The following is a 23,091-nucleotide window of genomic DNA, read 5'->3' as shown; positions in this document are numbered from 1 at the left end:
GGTAAAGGTTGCCCAGCATGGCCCATGCTTTTGCTTTCTAGTTTCTTTCTGCTACATGACCAACCTGATAGGTTTCTAGGGGGTGGTCCTGGAGCTCTGTCCCCACATGGGCTCTTCTATGAAAACTGTATATTCAGAAGTGAGAGTCAAAACACAGTGAACAAGGCAGCTACAAGGAAGATAGAGACCAACTCAGCTCAGTTTATTTCAAATAAAGGACAGTTAGACAGGAACTCTGTCACCAGTCTGACAAAGATGGCATGCACTCACAGTCGACCCTACCTCCCCTTCTGTGACAGCCTGCTCTAGAAGCCAGTCAGGCTCTCATTGGAGAGCTACTAAAGTCATTATCTACACTGCATGTCTTTCCCAGGGGGTCCAAAATAGGAGGCCAGCTGAAACAAACAAAAACTGTTTTATTTCCTGGTGCAAAAGAAAAACTAGACTCAACTCAGAACAACATCCCCTCCACATCAAAACAGTGCCCAGCTCCTCTCCCTCCAACACACAGAGAGGAGGAGGTCGTTTCTGGTCCAAGCTCTTCCAGGCAGAGGTGAGCAGGCTTGCAGTGGACTGTAGTACCTGGGGACGTGGCTATGGGCAGGGCATCTTCCCCAAGTGTGATCTCTGATGCTTGTCAAGGCTGGAGCTCCAGCTGAACTGCTTGCCACAGTGGGTACATTTATAAGGTTTCTCACCCGTATGAACCCTTTGATGTCTATTGAAGTTTGACCTCTGAATAAAGCTTTTCTCACAGAGGGGGCATTTATAGGGTTTCTCTCCTGTGTGGATTTTCTCGTGGTGGCGCAAGCCTGAGAAGTCACTGAAGCCTTTCCCACAGTAATCACATTTACAGGGCTTCTCTCCTGTGTGAGTTCTCTGATGTTTCACAAAGTCTGAGCTTCGTAGAAAGGCTTTTTTGCAAATGTGGCAATGAAAGTATGTCTCTCCCGTGTGAGTCCTTTGGTGAAAAACAAGCTGTGAATTCCTATAGAAGGTTTTCCCACACTCTCTGCAAGTGGGCAGTTTCTGGGCCATGGGGGATCTGGCCTGTCCCTTCTGAGAGGCCTCTCTCTTCTCCTCTAGCCACAAGGCAGTCAGTTCTCCCAAAGACGAGCTCTGTATGTGCTGACCTGGCTGTTTCCCAGAGCCCCTTTCATAAGGAAAGAGATGCGCCCCAGTTCCCTCACCCTGATGGTTTTCCAGAGCCTCTGGGACACTGTCTCCTCCAAAGCGATGCGGCTCACTCTCACCGAAGAAATCACTCAAGGCAGTCTGTGGTGGAGCCTCACCTGATGCCTGACAGAAAACATCCAGACATCCCTGGTCCCTGTGATTTTCCAAGTTTAGGTTCTCTTTGTCATTTTCTTGTCTGTCTTCTGAAAGGAAAAAGAAGGTTTAAGTGGCAGTAACTGCTATGCCCTGTTATCCAAATGATGCAAAGATGGTGCCAGGCCAGCATCACGTTTCTTTTTACTGAAAGGGTATCAATAAATGTGGAAGAAAACTATCACCCAGGTGCCTGAGCACTCCAGACTCACTCTGCCTGGGCTTGGTTCAAGGCTACATCAATTGGCTCTGAAGCCGAGCCACTCATTCTGAAGAGCACTGGCTTCTAGTGAGCTTTTCTGATTCCTCTACAAGCAGACAGTATGCACTTAAAGGCCCAACCACCAAAGTTATATACGGTCAGTGCTTCTTAAGATGGTTGGTTTTCTTTCTAAGGTTTATTCTTATTATCTGTGATTATGTGTATGTAAGTATGCTTGCATATGTACATCCACGAGTGCAGGTACCCACAGAGGAGCTAGAGTCACAGACATCTGTGCTGGGAACCAAACTCAGATCCTCTGCAAGAGCAGCACACATGCTCTCAATGCTGAGCCATCCAGCCCCAAGATTTTTATTTGATTATATATAAAAGATAAACACAGGAAGAATTTAGGAGGAGAAAATAAACACATGTAAGAAACCCAAATCAACCCCAACAGCATTACCAATTATTATGGGATATACGACACTGGGCTCACAATGCAGCCCCAGCTAGCCTGGAACTTTCATCAGCCAGGCTGGCCTCAGACTCCAAGGGATCTGCCTGCCTCTGCCCCCTGAGTGCTGGATTAAAGTGCCACTGTATCTGGACTTCCAGTCTAATTTCACTTACATGCACATATGTATAGCCTACTTTTAGATAAAACTGATGTCATATTGAACACAGTTCTATATCTGGCTAGATAACATTTATATAGTAAATATTGACCCTGGTCTATTTAATATTTAACATGAATTCTCATATAAGAAACCTATGGGGGGCAGGGAGGGACGTGTTGAGACAAGGTTTCTTTGTGTTGTCCTGGCTGTCCTAGAACTAGGTCTGTAGACCATACTGGCCTTGAATTCACAGAGATCTACATGCCTCTGTGCTGAGACTAAAGGCATGTACCATTACCGCCCAAGAAATTGAAAATTTAGTTAATAAATTTCATTAGTTTAGTCAATAAACTTCATTAATGTTTTATTGTATCCATAATTTTATTGTAGGCTCAATGCAATAAGGCTATATTGTGCCACACCAGCTAACTAGAGCAGTTCTATGTGCCTTGCTATTTATATATGTTTTATGTAAGTAGTTTTGGTTTTGCTATGTTGCCCAGGCTACCCTCAAACTCTTAAGCTCAGGTCAGACTCCTGCTCAGCCTCTTGGGTAGCTGGGAATTCAAGCCCTGGACACCGCATCTAGCTATACATGCTTTAGTAACTTGTGTAGACAATTATGCCTTTTCTCATAATGCAGGTTTCTGATTATTATTGATCTGGTAAAGATTTTAATTTTTTCTTTTGGTTGGAAGGTTTATTTAAACTCTTTAAAATTACCTTATCCTTATAAATCTGAGATTTTATTCAGTGCCAGGCATAGCATCATACACCTATAATTCCTGGGTGGGAAGGTGAGGCAGGAAGATCACAAGTTCAAGGGCAGCTCAGGCAACAGAGCAAGACTCATCCTTAAAAACAAAAAACAAAAACAAGGAAACATCCTGAGCTACAGGTTCAAGGCCAGCAGCTCTACCTCAGACTCGGCCTCAAAAAGTTAAACCAAACTGAACAAAAACAAACAAGAGGTTGTTTTCTTCTCTCTTTTTATTCTCACCTTACCTGAACTGCCAGGCCTACGCACCGATCAGAGATAGAACTAAACATGTTCATTCTCTGAGTGCCAAGACAGAGCCCATTCAAAGTAAAGTACTGTCTGCTGTCTTTAAAGAAGAGTGCATTAACAGCCACCATGGAAATAATAATAAATATATTGTGAATTTAGGAAGTCCCCACTGTGGAAACCTATGCCCTTAGTCATGTTATTTACTACAATAAATATCACTGTAATAAGCAATTCTTTTCATAAGTGTTTACCCATTTTCTGATCAATGCCTTAAAGGAATTCCTCAGAGCACAACTGCAATACCTAATGGCTTGAACAATATGGTTTGGTTTGGTTTGGTAAATTGTTCTTAGATTTATTGTGTGTGTGTGTGTGTGTGTGTGTGTGTGTGTGTGTGTGTGTGTGAGAGTTACAGGTGGTTGTGAGCTGCTATGTAGATCCTGGGAACCAAACCCAGCTCTTCGACATGAATCCTATACCACTGAGCCATCTCTCCAGCCCCGCAGTTCCTAACACCTCCTGGCATCCTGACTTTCTCAGCAGGGCTCTCCCGTCTTCTGCTATGCTGTTAGGCAGGAGAAATGGGAGGGTGCTAATACTTGAGTACTGAATGCTTTTTCTATGTATGCTATTTAGACCAGTGAAAAACGGATTTTTGTTATTTTAAATGTTAATTCCTCAGTGATAAAAGGATAAATCTTTTTCCTCCCACATCTGGGAGCTACTTTTTATACTCCAAGACTGATGTCCAAATTTTACTGAAAAAAGTAATTTGTTCTCATCAACTTAGTTTAACTTTTCTCTATTTTAAAAAAAATTAAAACAGACCATTATTTATCTATCAAATTCACAAAAATGTTTTACACCAATTTTGTTGCAGTACTTTTGTTTGAAGTTATTCTGATGTATAGAATTATTTTTACTTTATAGGCAAATTATTATTATAAGTCTGTTAATCTTTTCCTCAAAGATTTTTTCACCTCTATGCTTAGAAAAATGTTTCCAATCCAAACAGACTGCAAATAAAATATCCACTCATGTTTTTTCTTCTTTGTGTCTACTTTGCAAATTATTTTTGCAAATTTAAAATTGATTTCTAGCTTATTCTGTTAAGCAGCATAGGCAAAGCTCTCCAGCAGCTCCCTCACAGCCCTGCACAGAGAAGCAGCTCCTGCCCAGGGATCCCGGCTGCCTCCTTCATCAGAAGCGACCTGACAACCTCAGCTTCCTGGGCTCCTTCCCGAGGTATCGCTTCCGACTCGGCTCCCTGTTCTCCTCTGCTGTTAAGATATCTACTTAGGAATCACGCAACTGGTTTGGGGTTTTTGTTTTGTTTTACTTTTCTGCTGTTGTTTTATTCCCTGGGTATCCTGACTACATATGCAGTTTACAACTTTTTGAGGCTGACCCTGCTGATCTGCTTTCACTGTGAACTCTCCTTTCACATGGTCAAAGACAGCCTTTCTCTCTGACTTCTGCACTTGGCCTTACCACACATCTGGCAGTCTGCCCAGCTGTTGGATTTTCCAACTGGTCCTCTCTTACCTTGATGCAGTAGCCTCCGCCCCAGTTCAGTCTCTCTCCCTATAAACCTGGACCCCTACTAGGCCCTGTACAAGCTTCTCTCTCCAAGTGTTCTCTTCCCATCTGTCCTCATGACCTCCAAATTAATCTTCCCACACTTACTTCTACTACGCTTTCTCTCAGTTCTATCTCAAGCTATAAAGACAGGCTATGCAAGGCAGAATCTAATGGGGCCAAGTCAGCAAGAAGGATGGATGGAAAAAAAAACAACAAAACCCCAAGCCAAACAGAAAACAGCTGGGATATAATGAGCTGAATATCACAAATAAAACCCAACTGCTAAAAGGTTAGGCAAGCTCTGTTCTTACTCACTCTTACTGGGAATATAAATATGTCAAAAAAATCATCTCTAAAATAATAATGGTAATAATAATAATAATAACAATAACAGGCTCAGTGTATAAGACCACTTACTGTTCTTACAGAGGACCTGGGTTCTGTTCTCAGCACCCATGTGGGAGCTCATTAACTGTGTGCACTCCAGTTCTGGGGAATCTGATGGCCTTTTCTGGCCTCCTTGAACACCATGCAATGCATGTGGTGTAGATATATGCAGATAAAATACCCATATACCAAAAATTTTAAAATTCAAAATTTATAATATTAATCCTACGAGGTGAAGCAGATAGCCCCAGTCTTCCCAGGCTCCTTTTCTAGGAAACACTCATGAAGCGCCTTCTCCCAAGTTTGCTCGCCTGTCTTCCCTGATGACATGACAAGGTGTCAATCGATTGTTCCAAAGGAACTCTTGTGAAATAGTAAATATACTGCTCCAAATTAAAATCAGAACTGGGTGGAATGTGTGGTTCGCATGTACAAAATCTGACGTGACTCCCAGAACAAAAAAACAATTGATAATAAAGCCATATCTATCAACTCTTATTGTCTGTAGTACATTAGCAGAGGAAAATGATTAGACTCCATTAGGAAAAGGATAATCTGAGTCCTTTTCCTTCTCCAGGATTCTAGAATTCAACACACATGTACATGGGCATGTGTGTACACATGGGAGTGACCTATTTAAAAAATTCAGATTTATTGCCAGTCTTCAAACATGCTAAGCATCAATTGATGCTGCTGTTTAATGAAGTCCAGGTCCACAGAGACCATATAGAACACTCTTCTGTTTGTTTATTTTGCTGAAGTAGGTGGTTAGCACTGATTGGGATTGGGTTGAGAAAGTTTGGTTTGGGCCAGCAAGACGGCTCAGTGGTAGGAGCGCTTTCTACCCAAGCCTGACGGCCCCCACAACAGTGGAGACGGCCGCATGAGGCTGCGCTCTGGCCTCGGGACTCATGCAAATGGCCGCATGAGGCTGCGCTCTGGCCTTGGGATACATGCAAAGGCACAGCATACCCTCACACAGGTCATAAACACAGGCTAACAAATACAAGTTTTTTACAAATCCAAAAAGTATTTTCTCTGAATTTCTTTACTGATGTACTGGCTATTACATGGAGTCTTTCTGAGGAAATTTTAACTACCTATATTGGCCTCATGTTGTCTGAATATTAGTTCTCTCTGAGAAGGCAAACTATTGAAATAGACAAGACTGACAGTAGATCCAACATGTGCTCTTTCTTTCATGGTTAAATAAATATACCTACAGCCCTGCAGCCAGCAACTGCAGGTAGTCAAGATCACAGTTAGCTATAATTAATGCAATAACTACTTCACCCACCACCTGCAGTTTGATCTGCAGAGGTCAGAAATGGCTAGAGACTATGATACCACTGACCTTTGCAGGGGAGTCTTGCCATCTTCTCAGCGCCGTGAAGGTGCAGGCCCACCAGCTCTTCCCCATATTCTGCTAAGTTAGTCAAGTCAGGTTTGGAGTTGGAAATGCCTGCTACTGAGAGAGAGAAATTTTGTGGGCTTAGATAAACAGTGACGTCTGGGAGCTCAAAAGAGAAGCCCAGACATCGAGTCACTTATATACACTCACCAGAGAACTAGATGATAAGGACATATGGTGAATGCCATGAAAACAAGAATCTAGACAGGTGACAAGGACCCAGGGACCACTGGCAGTCTGGTGCAAACATCAAAACAGGGACTCGTATCTTGCATGAGGCAGTTCAGTTTAGTAGGAAAAAGAATATGGACCTAAAGCCAGTAACACCTGCTTCCACATTAACTCAGCCCTTGGGAGCTGTAGAAGATTGAGCAAGTCCTTGATCTGATGATGCTCACTTCCAACATCTTTAAAAAGGGAATCCTATGGGTGAGCATGGTGGCACACCCCTTTAATCCCAGCATTCAAGAAGCAAAGACAGGTGGATCTCTGTAAGGTCAAGGGCAGCCTAATCTATCTAGTAATTTCCAGGTCAACCAGGGCTACCTAGTGAGACCCTGTGTCAAAAGGGGAAAAATGGGGCTGGAGGGTGGGGAATAGTAATATCACCACGCCCATTTAATGTGTTTCATAAATGAAAGGTATTACTATAGTTAACACAATCACGCAGTTCCTGGAGAACAGAACACTTTAAATACTGGGACATTCTTATATGCCTGCTGTTTCTAACTCATCAACTTTCTATAGCAGCACCAATGCCTTCTGTTACACACCCCTTCAACAGGTGCCTCCTGGAATGCACAGAGAATACCTAACAGTTTCCCAGTCTTTTCATCTCCTCTCATCAGGTGGACAACATGCCCTCACCTCCTGAGACCATTTTCCCATAGGTCTCCAGCATGAGATCCCAGTACTGTTCCTTCTGAGTAGAATCCAGGTGTCTCCACTGCTCCTGGGGGAAATCACAGATGTATCATTCCAATGAAGGTGCTTAAACCTGCTTCCAAACCACAGAAAGCCGAGAGGAAGGCATGCGCTGTGGACCCTGGTCAACAGGAGACCTAAGAACTCACTGGAGCAAGTGAGTCCCTGTCAAGGACAAAGAGAACAATGGGAGGATGACAGGTCTCAGATCCCCATTGCTTGCCCAGTTGATAAAACATTAGGGGCGCACTTCTGGGTTTTGGTTTGGTTTGGTTCTATGAAACAAATTAGGAGTGAAGAATACCACACACCCTGACCCTTGCTCTTGTCTCTTTCAAGAGCCGTAGCTCTTCTGACACTGGGTGCCAGCTATCCCCACTATTAGCAACCTAGAAATCCAAAAGAAAGGGAAAACAGTGAAAGGGAAATTAGTGAGAAAGGTCATTGTAAATGAGCGAAAAGGTACCAAGAGTTGACAGCTGTAAGCCCTGATTCCAAGACAAAGGCATCAGGAGTCACAACTGCATCCACCTGGAGTCCCTCAACGGCTTACTCAGGGAAGCTGGCTTTACTCAGTGCTCCACTGTTAGACAAAGTAGCCTTTCTCCTCTTCAACTGTAGGCTGAAGACCCAACACAGGAAAGGCCACCCACCTCAATTCCATCTACTTTGCAAAATTAAATTTCATTCTCCCCACAAAGAAGCTGACATTAGCAACCCAGAGTAACTGGCAGCACTCTGTGGAGTGTACACACTAGACCTCAAGTCCCAGATTGACCACTTTCTACTGTGTGATCGTGGGCAAGTGACTTAACCTTTTGGGGTCTTGGTCCCCACCTGCTGGCCGTTTGCACTAAGCGTGTTGGGAAGTTTGAAAGAAGAAATCCAAGCACCTCTGTTACCACAGGACACCGTGAGCTTCTCACCAGAGTCCTAAAGCAAGTCTGCCACCTAGCGTCAGCAAGGCCTCCAGGAGAGAGGAAGTCTGCAATTAGCAGACTGAGCGTGCGAGAGAGAAGTCAGGGAAAGGAGAAGAGAATTTTTGGTATGAAAAACATCAGAATGCTCAAAAGTTCAAAATTCTTAACTATACTGTAAATACAAAATTAAATTTAAACTTATTATTTTGTTAGTGTTACATGAATGAAACTTCTGGAAACAGGAGTCCTCAGGTCGAACCCACAAGCCCTTCATTTGAGAGCTGTCAGGGAAAAGGATGCCATGCAAGCCCCTGACATGATGGCAGCTTTTGGACACTGGACATTCCCCAGGGCACTGCAACAGTTGTTGCTCTGTGAAGCGGCAAGCAAGAGAGCCCAAGCACTGGAAGCTCCAACATCACCGTCAGCCAACTGACAGTCCAGAGTCACTGAGCATGGCACCCATGGCTGAAAGCTACACTCCAACACTGCCAAGAAGCTGAGGCCTGAGTGCAACCCTACTCTAGATGCAGGGTACCAGCAGCTGTACCTTTCCCTTTCAAAGTCCCAAAGTCCACTGTGTGCTCTGATGGAAAAGCCTGTTCCCAAGCGGAAAGAGCACCATCTTGTGGGCTTATCAGCTATGCCACCGTCAACTCAAATAGAGTAGGGGCACTCTACCCAGTCAGAGCTTCTGATAATGACATACTATGATAATCACATCCCCTCTGCATTCTGAAACAATTATCGAAACTTCAAATTAACAGACAAAACTGGAGGTAGGGGATTATTTAAATTTCCCTTAATTTTTCAAAGAACTCCATTAAATAAATATGAAAGTTTTGCTAAAGCTGATAATGGTTGGGGTTGGCAGTTATTGGGATATGTAAGGATGACTTATTTACCTCAGTGGTTGGTAGGCAGTTGTCAACTAATACATCATGTGTATATAGTCACCGATCAGCTAATACAGGCACTGTGTATGTGTATAATTGCCAGTCCAGTCGGCTAATAAGGGCTGTGTGTGTGTGTGTGTGTGTGTGTGTGTGTGTGTGTGTATATAGAGTCATCATTCAGCCATAACAGGTACTGTGTGTGTGTGGAGCTACTAATCAGGTAATACAGACACTGTGCATATTTATACTTGTCAATTGGCTAACCGAGGAGCTGTAAATATGTATAGTCACCAGTTGACTAATACAAATACCCGGTGTGTATAGTCAGTCACCAATTACCTAATACAGGCACTGTGTATGTGTATGTAATCATCATATTTGTTCTTTGTTTTATTTTGTGACTGGCCTGAAATGCTAATACTGCTGTCTCAGGCTTCTGAGTGCTAGAATTACAGGCAAGTGCCCACCATGCCTGGCCTTGATCTTTCAAGTTATCCAGAACAGGTAACGGATGCTGTCTGTAATGTTTAAATATATTAACCAATTCTCTGGACTGTCCCTACATACTCCAGAAGCAATAGTCCTTTCATAAAGTTAAGACACAGCTTGGTTTGGGCTGGGGAGATGGCTCAGTGGTTAAGAGCACTGACTGCTCTTCTGGGGGCCCTGAGTTCAATTCCCAGCGTCCACATGGTGGCTCACAACCATCTGTAACGGGATCCGATGCCCTCTTCTGGTGTGTCTGAAGACAACTACAGTGTTCTCATATAAATGAAATGATAAATTGTTGAAAAAAAAAGAGAGAGACAGCTTGGTTTTAAAATAAAACTAGCGCCAATGGTATAGGTCTACTGGACCTAAAAGTAAGATGACAAAGCTATGTACACTTCATTTTTTACCACAGAGGCCAAAAGTTACATTGGAAAAAAGATAGCTGTTCAATAAATGGTGCTGGCAAAACCAGTTATCTACCTGAGGGTGAAATTAAATTCTTATCTTTCACCTTGTACAAAAATCAACTAAAAAATGAACCAAAGACCTTAATTTAAAACCCTAAGTGCTGAAACTTGTAGAGGAAACCACAGGGACAACTCTTCAAGACACTGGAGTAGACAAGAACTTTCTGAATAGAACACTGCCAGCATAGGAACTGTCAGAAACAATCAAGGACCAAGTGCCAACAGATGGACCTCATAAAAATCCAAACCCTCTGCACAGCCAGGACACAACGCAGCAGAACACACAGCCCCAGGATGGGAGGAAATCCCTATGAGCCACACTTCACACAGGGAATAACACCCAGGATTTACAAAGTACTGCAGAAAGTAAACACCATGGGATGAGACTGCTGGCAAAGAAAAAGGAATCAGTAGACAGTTTTCAAATGAACCTTGGCCCTGGGTAGCAGACTTCTCGGGTGCTCAGCCACAATCCTGCCCATCTCTATTTTCACATCTCAGGTTTCGGTTACCCACTGTCAACTGATGACTGAGAGCATCAAATGGAATATTTCATAAATAATTCCTAGGCTTTAAGTTGTACATTCTTTCATTTATAATCTGTCTGCTTGTTTTTTGAGACAGTGTCTTCAGTACAGTTCACTGTGGCTTGAAACTCACTTTGTAGTCTAAATTGTCCTTGAATCTACAACACATACCACTTTGTTTTTAAAAGGGCTAGAAATACAGGTGTGCCACCACACCCAGCAACTGTGTGTCATTCTGAGTGGATGACATAATTTCAAGCAGGATGTGAGTCGTCAATTTAGCCAACACATCCACCCATACATTGTTCACCAGCACTTCCACCCTGCAGATACTGCTCACCAGGACATCCCCCTGAACACACTGCCCACCAGAGCATGCCCCTGCATTCACTGCCCACCAAGACATCCCTCTGCATACACTGCCCACACACTTGTTACTTAGCAGCTCTGCTTGCTGACAGACCCACAGTTGTATGATCAGTGCTTCTCTTCAACTGCCCTTATTTTACTTAAGAGAAGCTCTGCGAAGTGCAAGAGATGGTGGCCATGCCTGAGAGAAGTCATGAAGTATGTACTATAAACTGGAAAATGAAAACATTCTCTACTCACTAAGGAAAAAGCCACGCACAGAAGTTGCTGAGTTCTACAGTTAGAACAAGTCTTCTACCCATACAATGGTAAAAAAAAAAAAAAAAAAAAAGAGAGAGAGAGAGAGTGAGAGAAAACATTAGTACTAGTTTTGCTGTCACACCATGAATTGCCAAAGTTATAGCCATGGTGGGTGAGAGTTCTATTACCCACCTCACTCCATCTCAGCATGCAAGTCTGTGCTATCTGCACATAAAGGGTGAGCACGGAGTTACAGTAAGACAGACTGACACAGGGTTCCACACTCATGCAACTCTCATTACAGAGCATGCTAGATTTATTCCATTCTTAGATGTCAATGTAAATCACTCACCTTTCCTAACTTACAAATCAATCTCTATCAGAGGAATAACAGAAGAGCCCAGTCTCTCTGTACATATGATGTACAATGTTATGCATAGTTTCAGACATCTTGAAAGAACACACACCACATACCTTAAAAGTCTGAGCAAAATAGAACAATCTTTGTCCAAATAACCGCATCCTGAGAATATTTATAAAAACGAAGATAACCCAGCAATTGCTTGAGATGTAGGTAGATAGACAACCCAAACCCAGCAAGAAGACATTTTAAAAACAGAGGAAATAATATGTTATATGTAGGGGAAAGGAAGATGACTTATTTCATAAAATTGCATTTTATATAAAATTCTAGAAAATATAAATATGTGGTAATAGAAGGTGGCTGGGGTACTGCAAGTGACAGAAGACAAGAACTCAAACAGCAAGAAAGGGGCTATCCAGACAGCTCAGCAGTTAAGAGCACTGGATGCTCTTCCACAAGACCTGGGTTCAATCCCTAGCATGCACATGATAATTCACAACCATCTGTAACTCTAGCGCCTGGGATCTGCCCTCTCCTGGCCTCCGTGGGCACCAAATGCACCTGGCACATCCCAGACAAAACAGCTCATAAAAATAAAAATATGTTTTAAAAAAACCTTCAAAGAAAAACTTAAGATGTGATGTTTTTAAAGAAAAGCACGTGAGGGAGATAGTTATTCCTGATTGTGCTTGTGTTTTAGGGCTGCATACATACACCAGAACTTACTAAACTATATGTTTTGAGTATCAACATTGTCTCTACGATATCAGAGAGAAAAAAATTCACCTGTCACCCATGAAAAATAACCATTCCAAGTTTCTAACAGACTCCTGTGTGGGTAGCTTATATTAGGAAATGAAATAGCCCTTTCTTAGCATGAGCTCAAAGTAATGAAAAAAAAAAAATCTGAAACTACCAGGGAAAGCAACTTGCATCTCTTCCCAGAGGCCAGATTCCATTATCCATCTGTCAAGATGTCTGGTGAGAGAAGCTGGGACTCAACTCTTTATGGGACAGCAGCAGTGGCTATGCAACTCCTATGCAGCCATGTCCCCACCAACCCTCCTGGGCCAGGGGACACCGGCCGAGGACCTCTGCTCACCTCCTGTAGTGGTGGGAGAACTGCTGTTCCCAACTCTTGGTCTCTAACAGGCCTCTCCTCAGGTCTGGCAGGAAGCTGGGAAGCAGCCAGAGCTGTGGCAAAGAATAGAAGGCTTTCAGAGTCCCTTAACCACTCCCCAGGGGACACCGTGAAATTCCTCACAAATTAGAACAGATTGCAGTGTCAATCAAATTCAAAGACTTGTGATTACATACTAACAACTACCACCCGCTACTCCAAACTTCCTGTCTCACCCATGTTTCTCCCAGCTCCCTCCAAAGAACCAAACCCCAAATGGTACGACCCAGTCATGAATGGTTTAAAATACAGATCTCGTCATTTCCACACTTTCCAGGGGCATTATACTGTTTCACCATACACTCAGCCGTACTAACCACAGCCCCCAAGTTTCTCCCAGAGACTACCACATAGCACAACAGTTAACTGCCCCTCACCTAATTCTGGCTCCATGTCTGATTCCTCTTTCACACCATGGCTCAGTAGCTCCCCAGTTGCTGAGGATGAATTCTGAAGGGGCAGGTCCTGAGGTGCCACTTCCAGTGAGGGCTCCACCTCCAGTGCAGGCTCCAACTTGTCCCCAGGGCAGTGTGTCAAATTCTCCTTCTCGAATGGAATCTCTTGTCCTAGAACTTGGGTGCTGATCTGGACACCAAACAGCACTAATTACCGAAGGATGCAGAGTCAAGATTGCTCAGAGTTAATGGAACTGGCCTTCTACAACAGACCATGAGATAGACAGTTTAATGGCTATCAGGTACAGAAAAAGAAAAGCCCCTTTTAACCCAGAAAAACAGACCAGAAACTGAGGCCTGAACCAGGTCTGAGAGCCCTTCAAATCATACTGCTAATATTAGGTTCTCCTAGACAGCTTCCAACAATTAAATTCAGGGTAAACTGTGGTCTTGGTGTTCTGTTCTGGAGAAAGCTCCTTGAACCCCTGTCTTTAGCACAGGAATCTTCCATCATGCATAATGCAGACTTTTCACCCACCGCCAAGTCCTTGCTGGGCAGCCAACTCATAGTGCCCCTTAAATAGCTTCAGGAAGGGGGCCTATTGCCAGAAGAAGCAATCATGGGATTCCAGGCTTAAAACTCTCAGCTGACCCCACCCCTAACTCCAGGGAAAGGAGAGGGCTATTCAATCACTGATAGCAAATGAGTTAAGCAACTGTGCCAGAATGGTGAGACCCCCCAGAAAATAAAAAGATATAAACAATGGGGTGTCTGGAGTTCCAGTTGGTGAACTCCCCGAGGTTCTGAGAAAGCGGGAAGAGACTATAAGAGAACTAGGGAGCACTCTGTCTGTCTCTCTCTCCCACTTATCTGCTTGTGAGTTTTACTCTGTATAACAAACTGGTAAAGTAATACAGGCATATTCCTGGGTCCTACAGGTCACCGATCATCAAACTGGACAACCAGTTTGCTAAGACACCTGGTCGTGGCATTTGTGGGTAGCATCTGAAATGGGGCCGGGCTCTGGTCCTGTGTAGACAGCCATCAGAACTGGACTGACTTGCTGATACTTGGATTGTATCAGAGAATCAAAGGACTGGTTATTAGTTTGGGACCCCTTAGTTATTATTTATTAGTTATTACAGTTATGACCCCTATATAATTGGGGTCATAAGAACTGTCAAGAAAGAAAAGACAATGAACCAGAGAGCCCAGAGGACCTGGACATTACTCACAGGCAAGATGGTGTGCTTACCCAGTGCCACAGTTTCTGGGGTTCTCCCTTCAAGCTTTCCACGAGCGTCACTGCCTCCTGTCCACTGCCTGGACACTGCTTCCTCACCCACATCTGGATCTCCCCGGGGAGGATGGTCAGAAACTGCTCCAGCATGAGCAGCTCCAGGATCTGCTCTTTGGTGTGAACCTCTGGCCGCAGCCACTGGAAACAGAGCTTCCGGAGTTGTCTCAGGGTCTCCTGGGGCCCCGATAGCACCTGGTAACGAAACTGCCTGAAAAGCTGGCGAGCAGTCTCAGGGTTGGCAAGCTCTCTTTGCTGGGTAGCATCTGATGCAGAGAATGTGGCATCCTCAGCCTTGGCCAGAAAAGGAAGCGGGCCCAGGGCCTGCCCCAAGTCAACAGGCATTGTCTGGCTTCACGGGATCTTTTAGGTGAGAGGCGTCCAGGATGGAGCAGTCTCTGGAGAGAACTGTGTCTTCTAGGATGTTGAGGAATGAGAGCCGATGCTGTATATGAACAATACAACAACACATGGTCAGAAACAACACACAGGTCTGTAACTGTTCAGCATGTATACAATTCTATTTTGAGAGGCTGTAAACTTGAAGGTACAAAGCAAAGTATACAGCTTTATCCTGCCCACATTTATATTCTCTATTGGTATTCAAATGTCCAGAGACTCTATAGAAGAACAGAACGTACCATATAGGTAGGTATGGTGGCACACACTTGTAATCTTAGCACTTAGAAGATGGTGAGTGTGGGGCCAACCTGGACTATATAACAAGTTCAAGGTATGTCTCTGCTAGGTAGGAAGACCCTATTTCAAAACAGAAAAATAAGAGCTGACATGATGCCTCAGCAAATAAAACTATTTGCTATCTAAGCCTAACAACTTGGGTTTCATCCCTGAGCCCATGGAGAAAGAGAGAGAGAGAGAGAGCCACTCCCAAAAGTTGTTCTCTGACCTCCATGTGTACACTGTAGTATGTGCATTATTATCCCCACATACTCAATAAAATTTTAAATTTTTTAAAAGAAAAACATGAAAGAAATGGGCACACAAAATCATTTCACTATGAGTTTCCAAGTAAACACATACTTTTGTATATCTGTACCTGTAAGCTACTACATAACGCTATTCAGGGCTGAGGATATAACTCAGAGAGTACAGTGCCTACCTCACATGAGCCAAGTCCTAGGTTCAATCCCTAGTATCTATACACTGGCACAGTGACTAAAGCAATAGAGCCAAGGAACCATAAACCAAAACCTACAGTTCCAAGTATAAGTCAAAATAACCCTCTCCTTAACAGTTGTTTATCTGAGGTATTTGTACAATGACACAAAGCTAGCCAACACAGCTTCAGGATTCAGAAGACAGCACATGAGGCAGTGGGAAGGAAAGCAGTAAGAGCTAAAGTTATTATTAACATGCTCTCAAAGGATCATTTATCCCGTTAATAGCTGACTCTGTCACAGGTGCTCATAAGAGTGGGTCACTGGACTGACCCTTAAAACATCATAAAGGAAGATACTAACAATCACCATTTCTCTATAACACTAATGCTACATGTGTGGACACATGTACACATACACAAACACACACACCAAATACATGTATATAATAATAATAAAGTAAATTAAAAGGACAAGAGGAGGACAGACATGAGGGGAAGGGAGGGAGGGAGGGAAGGATGGAGAGGAGGAGGAAAAGGAGGGGAAAAAAAAGACAAGTGTAACATTCAAAAACCAACCAAAGCAATTTTCTTTCAGGGATACAAAAAAAGGAGAGGTAAGAACAGCTTAATGGCATGTGGTTTTCATGAGGACCTCTCTAAATTGATGCATGGGGGGGAGGGGGGTGTTATTTTAAAGAGCCTACATACCTCATTCACATACTCAGGTAGTACTCAGTGGTACTAAGGAAACATTACTAAAGTAAAGAATACTACATATTTGGGGAATTGCATTTCTGGCCCTGGCAAAATAAGTGAAATAAAACAAACTAGTTGGCCAGCTACACCCAATTCCCAAACTGGAGAAAGCGAGTGAGACAGCCATTTTTAAGCAGTCCATGGAGCGAGTGAGAATGCAGTTCTGAGAGAAACTGGTGAGGGAAGCCCACAGCCATAACTGCTGGCTATGTGGGGACAACTTTGCTGCCAGAGGGGAGGATGCTGAGCTCAGGTGGAGCACAATGTTTCAATAGGCTGAGGAGACATGAGCACAGCTGGAAGCTGTTGGAGTGAGTCTGCTCTGAAGAACACAGCAGGGAGGAACTTGCCAACAGAGACAGATGTCAGTATGGGGTGTCCCCTAAGCCCCGGGACAGGCTTGAGGCTGCCTATCACCAGGATAAAACACCAAGGTTTAACAAAGGGCAGAACACAAATAAAAGGCCAATCAGGAATGTGGCACTGGAATTTTTATAATCATTCCAGATGGCCAGGGCTAAACAGAGAAACCCTGTATCAAAAACCCAAAGAGCGGTTTTCCAATAAGACCCACTTTCACCTGCCCTAACAAAACCTAAAACGGAGTTGCCACCAGATCCACAGATAGCAGTTTCATTTCATCAGCGTGAAAAGCTATGGGGAAGCACCCTGCTCCTTCCAAAGATTTGCTTAACCAAAGTGTAAGATAAAGCCTAGCTGCCTGCTCCAATAAACAGCAACATTCCTCAAGAACATAACTGGCCTTCAGCATCACTCACGGACCCACTCTGAGAGTCAGAATGTAACACGAGATTACTAGAAACACAAATAAATAGGAAATATGAATCTAAGGCAAGAAAAAGCAGCAGTCAACAAAAACCAACTTCAACATGGTCAAGGGCTTAAAAACAAACAAACAAACAAAACCTCCAAATCCAGCAAAAACATCCTTTAACAACTACAATTAAAATACACAGTTTACAAGAGCTAGGTAGAATGCAAGTCCACCATACATGAGGCTCTGGGCTCAGTCCTCCTTAAAGCATACACATGCACACACACACCACACACTCACACACCACACACAGTCCACACTAAGCACACACCACACACACACACAGACACACATGCACACACATACACACACTGCAGACTCATGCACAGACACACACACACATACACCATGCACACATATAAAGGCATATACAGACACATACACCACACATACATGCACCACAAACACATACTGCACATACCATACATGCCACATGCACACACAGCCATGAACAAATTTTTCAAAAAGAACTCAGAAAATTTGTCACTAGTGAATTTCCACTACAAGAATAAAGGTCATTCATTCCTCCTACTGCTAGAAAACTCCTATCTTCAGAAAAGAATAAAAAGAAGCAAAAACAGTCAATGTCTGGTGAATACAAATGCTATATATTTTTTTAATTCTGATAACCTCCTTCAAAGGCAGATGAGGGCTTGTGAGATGGCTCAGCAGGCCAAGTCACTTGCTGCTAAGCCTGACAACCTGAGTTCAGCCTCTGGGACCCACACAGTAGGAGAGAACTGAATTCCTCCTGTTGTGCTCTGACTCCACGTGTGCACTGTGTACAGCCACATACATATACGAATAAAACATGTCAGGGTTGGAGAGATGGCTCAGCGGTTAAGAGCACTGACTGCTCTTTCAGAGGTCCTGAGTTCAATTCCCAGCAACCACATGGTGGCTCACAACCATCTGCAATGGGATCTGATGCCCTCTTCTGGTGTGTCTGAAAAGAGCAAAAGTGTACTGATGTATAAAACAAATACAAAATGATGTCATTTAAGGTTTTCAGAAAATAGTAGCCTAAGAGATATTAAAATTGCATGGGGAGGACACATTTAACGAATCCGTTTTGTTAATATAGATGTGACTTTCCAAATCGGAAAAAGAAAATCTGAAGCAATTGGGTGTGAAGGGGTGCCAGGTAGGAAGTGGGGAGGGTCAAGTAAGAGGTGAGAACCGGCAGATCTGAACTGGGCTATAAAAACTGGCACAATGACAGAGACCCTGAGAGGTTAAACTCTACGTAAAGCTTAAGGATGCATAGTGTTAGCACTGGCTCATCTTCTGACGACTCAGGACCCAGGCTCCGTACCTAGCACCCACAAAGTGACCCACAGTTATCTGGAACTCCAGTTTGAAGGGATCCAACACCCTCTTCTAGCCTCCTCTGCTGCACCCAGCACACAAAGGTGCACAAACATGCATGCAAGCAAAAAGCTCATATATACATAAAAAATAACTTACTTAAAACATAACAAAAAAAAACAGAAATATCACAGGAAAAGAGAAAAATTGTGATGGAAAACAAGACAATGCAGTAGAGTAAAAGCCAACATCTATAAACTACATTAAGTGTAAACGGGACAAACATTCACACTACAAGACAGAGCTTTCAGATTTAAAGAGCAAGACCTAGATATATGCTATCTGAAAGAGACATTGTAAATATAAAGACACGATAACCTGACATGTAGCCAGGTGATTAAAGCACTTGACTGGCCTGTGTAAAATTCTGGTTTCCATGCGCAGCACCACAAATTAATTTATTAGGCAGAAGAAATAGTTTAAAAATAAAAATTAAGGAAATGAATATATTTCTGCATGAATACATTTCTATTTAAATTAGACTGTAGTTGGAGAATACATACTTGAAGTTTCCAGTTCTATAAAAACTTGTGCCTACGATTTTTTCATTAGTGTTTCTTATGTGCTTGAACTGAATAAACCACAGATGTTGAGCCTAATTTTGATTGCTACTACAAGGAGCTGGCATAGTATATGAAAACAGAATGTGGCATAAGCATATGAAAACCGGTATGACTACATTAGTATATGTGATCAAGCTGACTGGAAGATCTGTTAGTTTCTCCTGCTGTGAGGAAATACTGTGAACAAAAGCAACTTGTGGGGGAAAGGGTTTCAGGAACACTTTTCACCTAACAGTTAAGCATCCAAAGTGGTTAAGATAAGAACCCAAAAAAGGCAAAGAACCGGGGAGGCAGGAAGAGACCATGGAGACCTTACTTACTGGCTTGTTCAGCCTGCTTTCTTAAAGAACCCAGTACCACTAGGGGTTGCACTCCTCACAACGGGCTGGGCCCTCCCTCATTACTAATTAAGAAAATGCCCTATAGGTTTGCCTATAGCCCTATCTTAATGGAGACAATTTCTCAATTGAGGTCCCTTCAGTTGACGATAGCTTGTGCCAACTTGACATAAAACTAGCCAACACAAAGACAAAGGAGGGGGTTGTCATTTCATTTTGAGAAATGTGTTGGCTCATCAATAATAAATAGTGTAGCTACAATAGTACTAACCAAAACAAACAAACAAACAAACAAACAAACAAACAAAAAAGATGGCATGTCATTAAAATAGATGGGTCAGAACATCAAGAAATAGAAGTGTAGACACACCTAGTATCAATTTTTTTGTTGATTATTTGGTATGTGTTTGAGGATAGGTGTTTGGGGCTGTCGCTGTTTTGAGATAGGGTCTGTCTCTGGAGCAGAGTCTAGCCTGGAATTCAAGACAATCACACTGCATGCATCAGCCTCCCCAATGCTGATATTAAAGGAGTGAGGTGCTGTCCTGACTTCTAGTACCCACCAAAGCTAAACCCCACAGCTCTAGTATGCTTAATGAAGTCCATAAGAAATATTCAGGAAAACAAACCATGTACACACATTTCATACAATTGGAAACTTCAAGTATGTATTCTGTAACCACGATATCCTAATTAGAGTTACTATTACTATTATGATGATGAGACATCACAACCAAAAAGCAAGTTGGGAGGAAAGGGTTTATTCAGGTTACACTTCTAGATCATAGTCCATCACTGAAGGAAGTCAGGACAGGAAGGAACTCAACCAGGGCAGGATCCTGGAGGCAGGAGCTGATGCAGTGGCCCTGAAGGAGTGCTGCTTGCTAGCTTCCTCCTCCCAGCCTGCTTTCTTAGAGAACTCTCAAGACCACCAGCCCAGGATGCTATCACTCACAACCCATGGGCCCTTCCCCATCAATCACTAATTAAGGATATACCCTACAGCCAGATCTTAAGGAGGCATTTTCTCAACTAAGGTTCTCTCCATTCAGATGACTCAATCTGACATAAACTAGCCAGGACAGAATGTAATTAAATGAGAAATCAACACCAATAAGGGATCTTGAAATCCCAACTTGTAGAAATTAGTAATCAGTGGTCAAAGACATCGCAATGGAAATTACAATATATTTTCACACAAAATGATCCTGAAATCACAGTTGACCAAATGTTATGAGCTTAGAACAGCAGCTCAAAACCTATGAGTTGAGATCCTTTCATGGGGGGTTACCTAGGATCATGGGAAAACACAGATATTCAAATTATAATCTGTAACAATAGCAAAATTACAGTTATGAAGTAGCAACAAAAAATATTTTATGGTTGGGAGTCACCACCATGAAAAGAACTGCATTAAAGAGTCTCAGCATTAGGAAGGTTGAGAATCACTGGCTTAGGAGGACAACTTTCAAAGAAGGCTCTGTTTTTAGAAATGAAATACACAAAACCCCTTCACTAACTAAATGATTTCCTGAGTTTTACAAAAATAATAAAATTTCAGTCAGTAAAATTTCTACCTGTCAGATTGATCAGAATTAGTTCCTAACACAAATCTGGAGACTATTCAAGAAGCGCTATTCTGGGAAACTAAATCTTACACATTTAAATTGTATATTAATACTACTACTTCATGCAGTAGAGGCCAACTGGTGGCTACCACCCAGGCATCTGTGACAAGGCGTCCATTTACTCAAAATTAAATTACCTTATAGAGAGACGTATGGATTTGTGTCCGGATGAGACTCTACCTCTCACTCCTCACAGAAGAAACTCGTGATTTATCAGTTATATTTGTATTACCGACGCTTTAAGAAATCGAAGTGAAATGCAATTTTTCTATGCACACGTAGGTTGCACACAGGGTTGCACATGTAGGTGGCCCTTTGTTTATCAGACCACTGTAGGCTTTGCTTGTGCCATTGATGACCCTCCTGACAGCCCTGTAAAGTAAGTATTAAAAGTGGGCTGGAGAGATGGCTCAAATCCCAGCAACCACATGGTGGCTCACAACCATCCGTAATGAGACTTGACCCCCTCTTCTAGGGTGTCTGAAGACAGCTACAGTGTACTTACATATAATAATAAATAAATCTTTAAAACAAAAACAAAAACAAAAAACAAAGTTAACAGCTCTGGATCCTCCAGGGCTTCCAAGCAGCAACGTTTCAAGCCCAGGAAGAGCTAGGGCAGCCTTCTGGGGGTTTGCAAGGGGTAGCTGGGGTTATCACTGAGGGCCAGTAACTAGCGGTTAGCCACCTGGCAGTGTCCAACCGGAGTCCGGACAGACCCGATCCCTCTCCTGGGACGAGCAACCCGGAAGAGTCCACTTTCCGTTCCGCCCCGAGTCCCCTCCCCCGCACGCGCCTGCCGTCCGCGAGCGCGACAGGCACGGGGCTGAGACCGCTGTCCCCGCCCCAGCTCGCTCCTGACAGTGCGCGAGCTGAAGCGACTTCAGGTTTGACCCCAGGACTCGGCTAGCCCTCCGATCCGCCCAAACTACGCGCTTACCTCGGCCCTAACCACCCTCACCGAGGCACTTCCGGAAGCTGGACGGCTGCGCGCATCCGCGGCCCTGGCGACGCGCGGCGCCGGGGCGGAGCGAGGGGCGGGGCGGGGCGGGGCGAGTGAGGGACTACCTGAGACCGGCTTTCCTATTGGCTCCCCAAGAAGTGTCCCAGTTCACGACCCGAGTCTGACCCCTCCCCTCGCAGGGAGCAGGGAGCTCCGGGTTCCCACCAGCATTCATTCCTCGAGATCGGGTTTTCTAACCCAGGCTGAGCCTACAGCCTTTTCGCCCATTTTCAGACCGTCCTGCGCTGGGCCACAGCAGTCACCTCTTATCACTAAGCCCAGTTGACAGAAGCCTCCTGTCCAAATCCAGGTATTCAGTCATGAGTAGCTGACAGACAGGACAGCTTTGGAATAGAGATGCGTCCTCCCCCTAGACCATGGTTAGAAGGGTGGACATCTCCGAAGAAACACGGCAGGGGCGAGGGGAGCATGGTATGTGCACACGCCTGAAAAACTGATCAGTAGGAAAGGAACTCAGCGAGTACTCAAAGTAAGTCCTTGGCGCCGAAAGGCTCGCAGTTCCTTAGAAAACCTTTCACAATCCCGGTTAAAGCAATCGGTGAGTCAGACAGACGTCAAGAGACAAACGTAGTTGACAGGTTACGAGTCTGGCAGAGGCGGAAGTGTCTATCACAGGAGAGCTTGGCTGATTGAGCAGAGACATTTAGCTAGAGACTCGCCTCGTGGGTTATTTTCAATTCTGAGGAACTTCACTTCCAAGATCAGGTGGTTTGGTCGGGACCCTAATAAGGTTCCTGTAAAGCGTGTTGGGCTTTAGTTGAACAACATTCAAGGGAGAGCAGAGTAACTCAAACCCTGGAGTTGTGCAATGAGCCTCTGAGAATCTGACTGAAGCTGAGGCTTTTCCC

At 43.7% G+C, this 23,091-nt stretch overlaps 1 protein-coding gene across 7 annotated transcripts; it reads right to left on the bottom strand.

Moving 5' to 3' along the window:
* Positions 1 to 181: 181 nt before the first annotated feature.
* On the bottom strand, positions 182 to 22,267 carry Zkscan6 (zinc finger with KRAB and SCAN domains 6). Of its 7 annotated transcripts, NM_026107.3 has the most exons (8): positions 22,160 to 22,246; positions 21,357 to 21,456; positions 14,570 to 15,056; positions 13,296 to 13,503; positions 12,841 to 12,932; positions 7,407 to 7,491; positions 6,483 to 6,596; positions 182 to 1,379 (listed from the first exon to the last, which is right to left on the bottom strand). In NM_026107.3, exons 3-8 carry the CDS (start codon positions 14,954 to 14,956, stop codon positions 595 to 597), a joined length of 1,671 nt encoding a protein of 556 aa, NP_080383.2. In that variant the 5' UTR covers positions 14,957 to 15,056; positions 21,357 to 21,456; positions 22,160 to 22,246; the 3' UTR covers positions 182 to 594. The 7 variants fall into 7 exon arrangements, with proteins under 7 accessions (NP_080383.2, XP_030101989.1, XP_006533780.1 ...); XM_030246129.1 differs by lacking the exon at positions 21,357 to 21,456 and having other exon boundaries at positions 6,483 to 6,593; positions 13,296 to 13,520; positions 22,160 to 22,267; XM_006533717.4 differs by having other exon boundaries at positions 21,357 to 22,257.
* Positions 22,268 to 23,091: the final 824 nt, after the last annotated feature.

This window comes from Mus musculus, chromosome 11 (genome assembly GCF_000001635.26).
Source record: "Mus musculus strain C57BL/6J chromosome 11, GRCm38.p6 C57BL/6J".
In the NCBI taxonomy this organism is placed as follows: domain Eukaryota; kingdom Metazoa; phylum Chordata; class Mammalia; order Rodentia; family Muridae; genus Mus; species Mus musculus.
This window is presented reverse-complemented; position numbering and strand designations above follow the sequence as displayed.

What these genes read in the sequence shown, in the direction of transcription:
- Zkscan6 (XM_006533717.4), bottom strand. Translation starts at nt 14,956, where the DNA reads ATGCCTGTTGACTTGGGGCAGGCCCTGGGCCCGCTTCCTTTTCTGGCC. An exon ending in CCCAGAAACTGTGGCACTGG is followed by an intron (nt 13,504 to 14,569) that starts GTAAGCACACCA and finishes TTTGGTGTCCAG; the next exon opens with ATCAGCACCCAAGTTCTAGG. An exon ending in AGACATGGAGCCAGAATTAG is followed by an intron (nt 12,933 to 13,295) that starts GTGAGGGGCAGT and finishes TCTTTGCCACAG; the next exon opens with CTCTGGCTGCTTCCCAGCTT.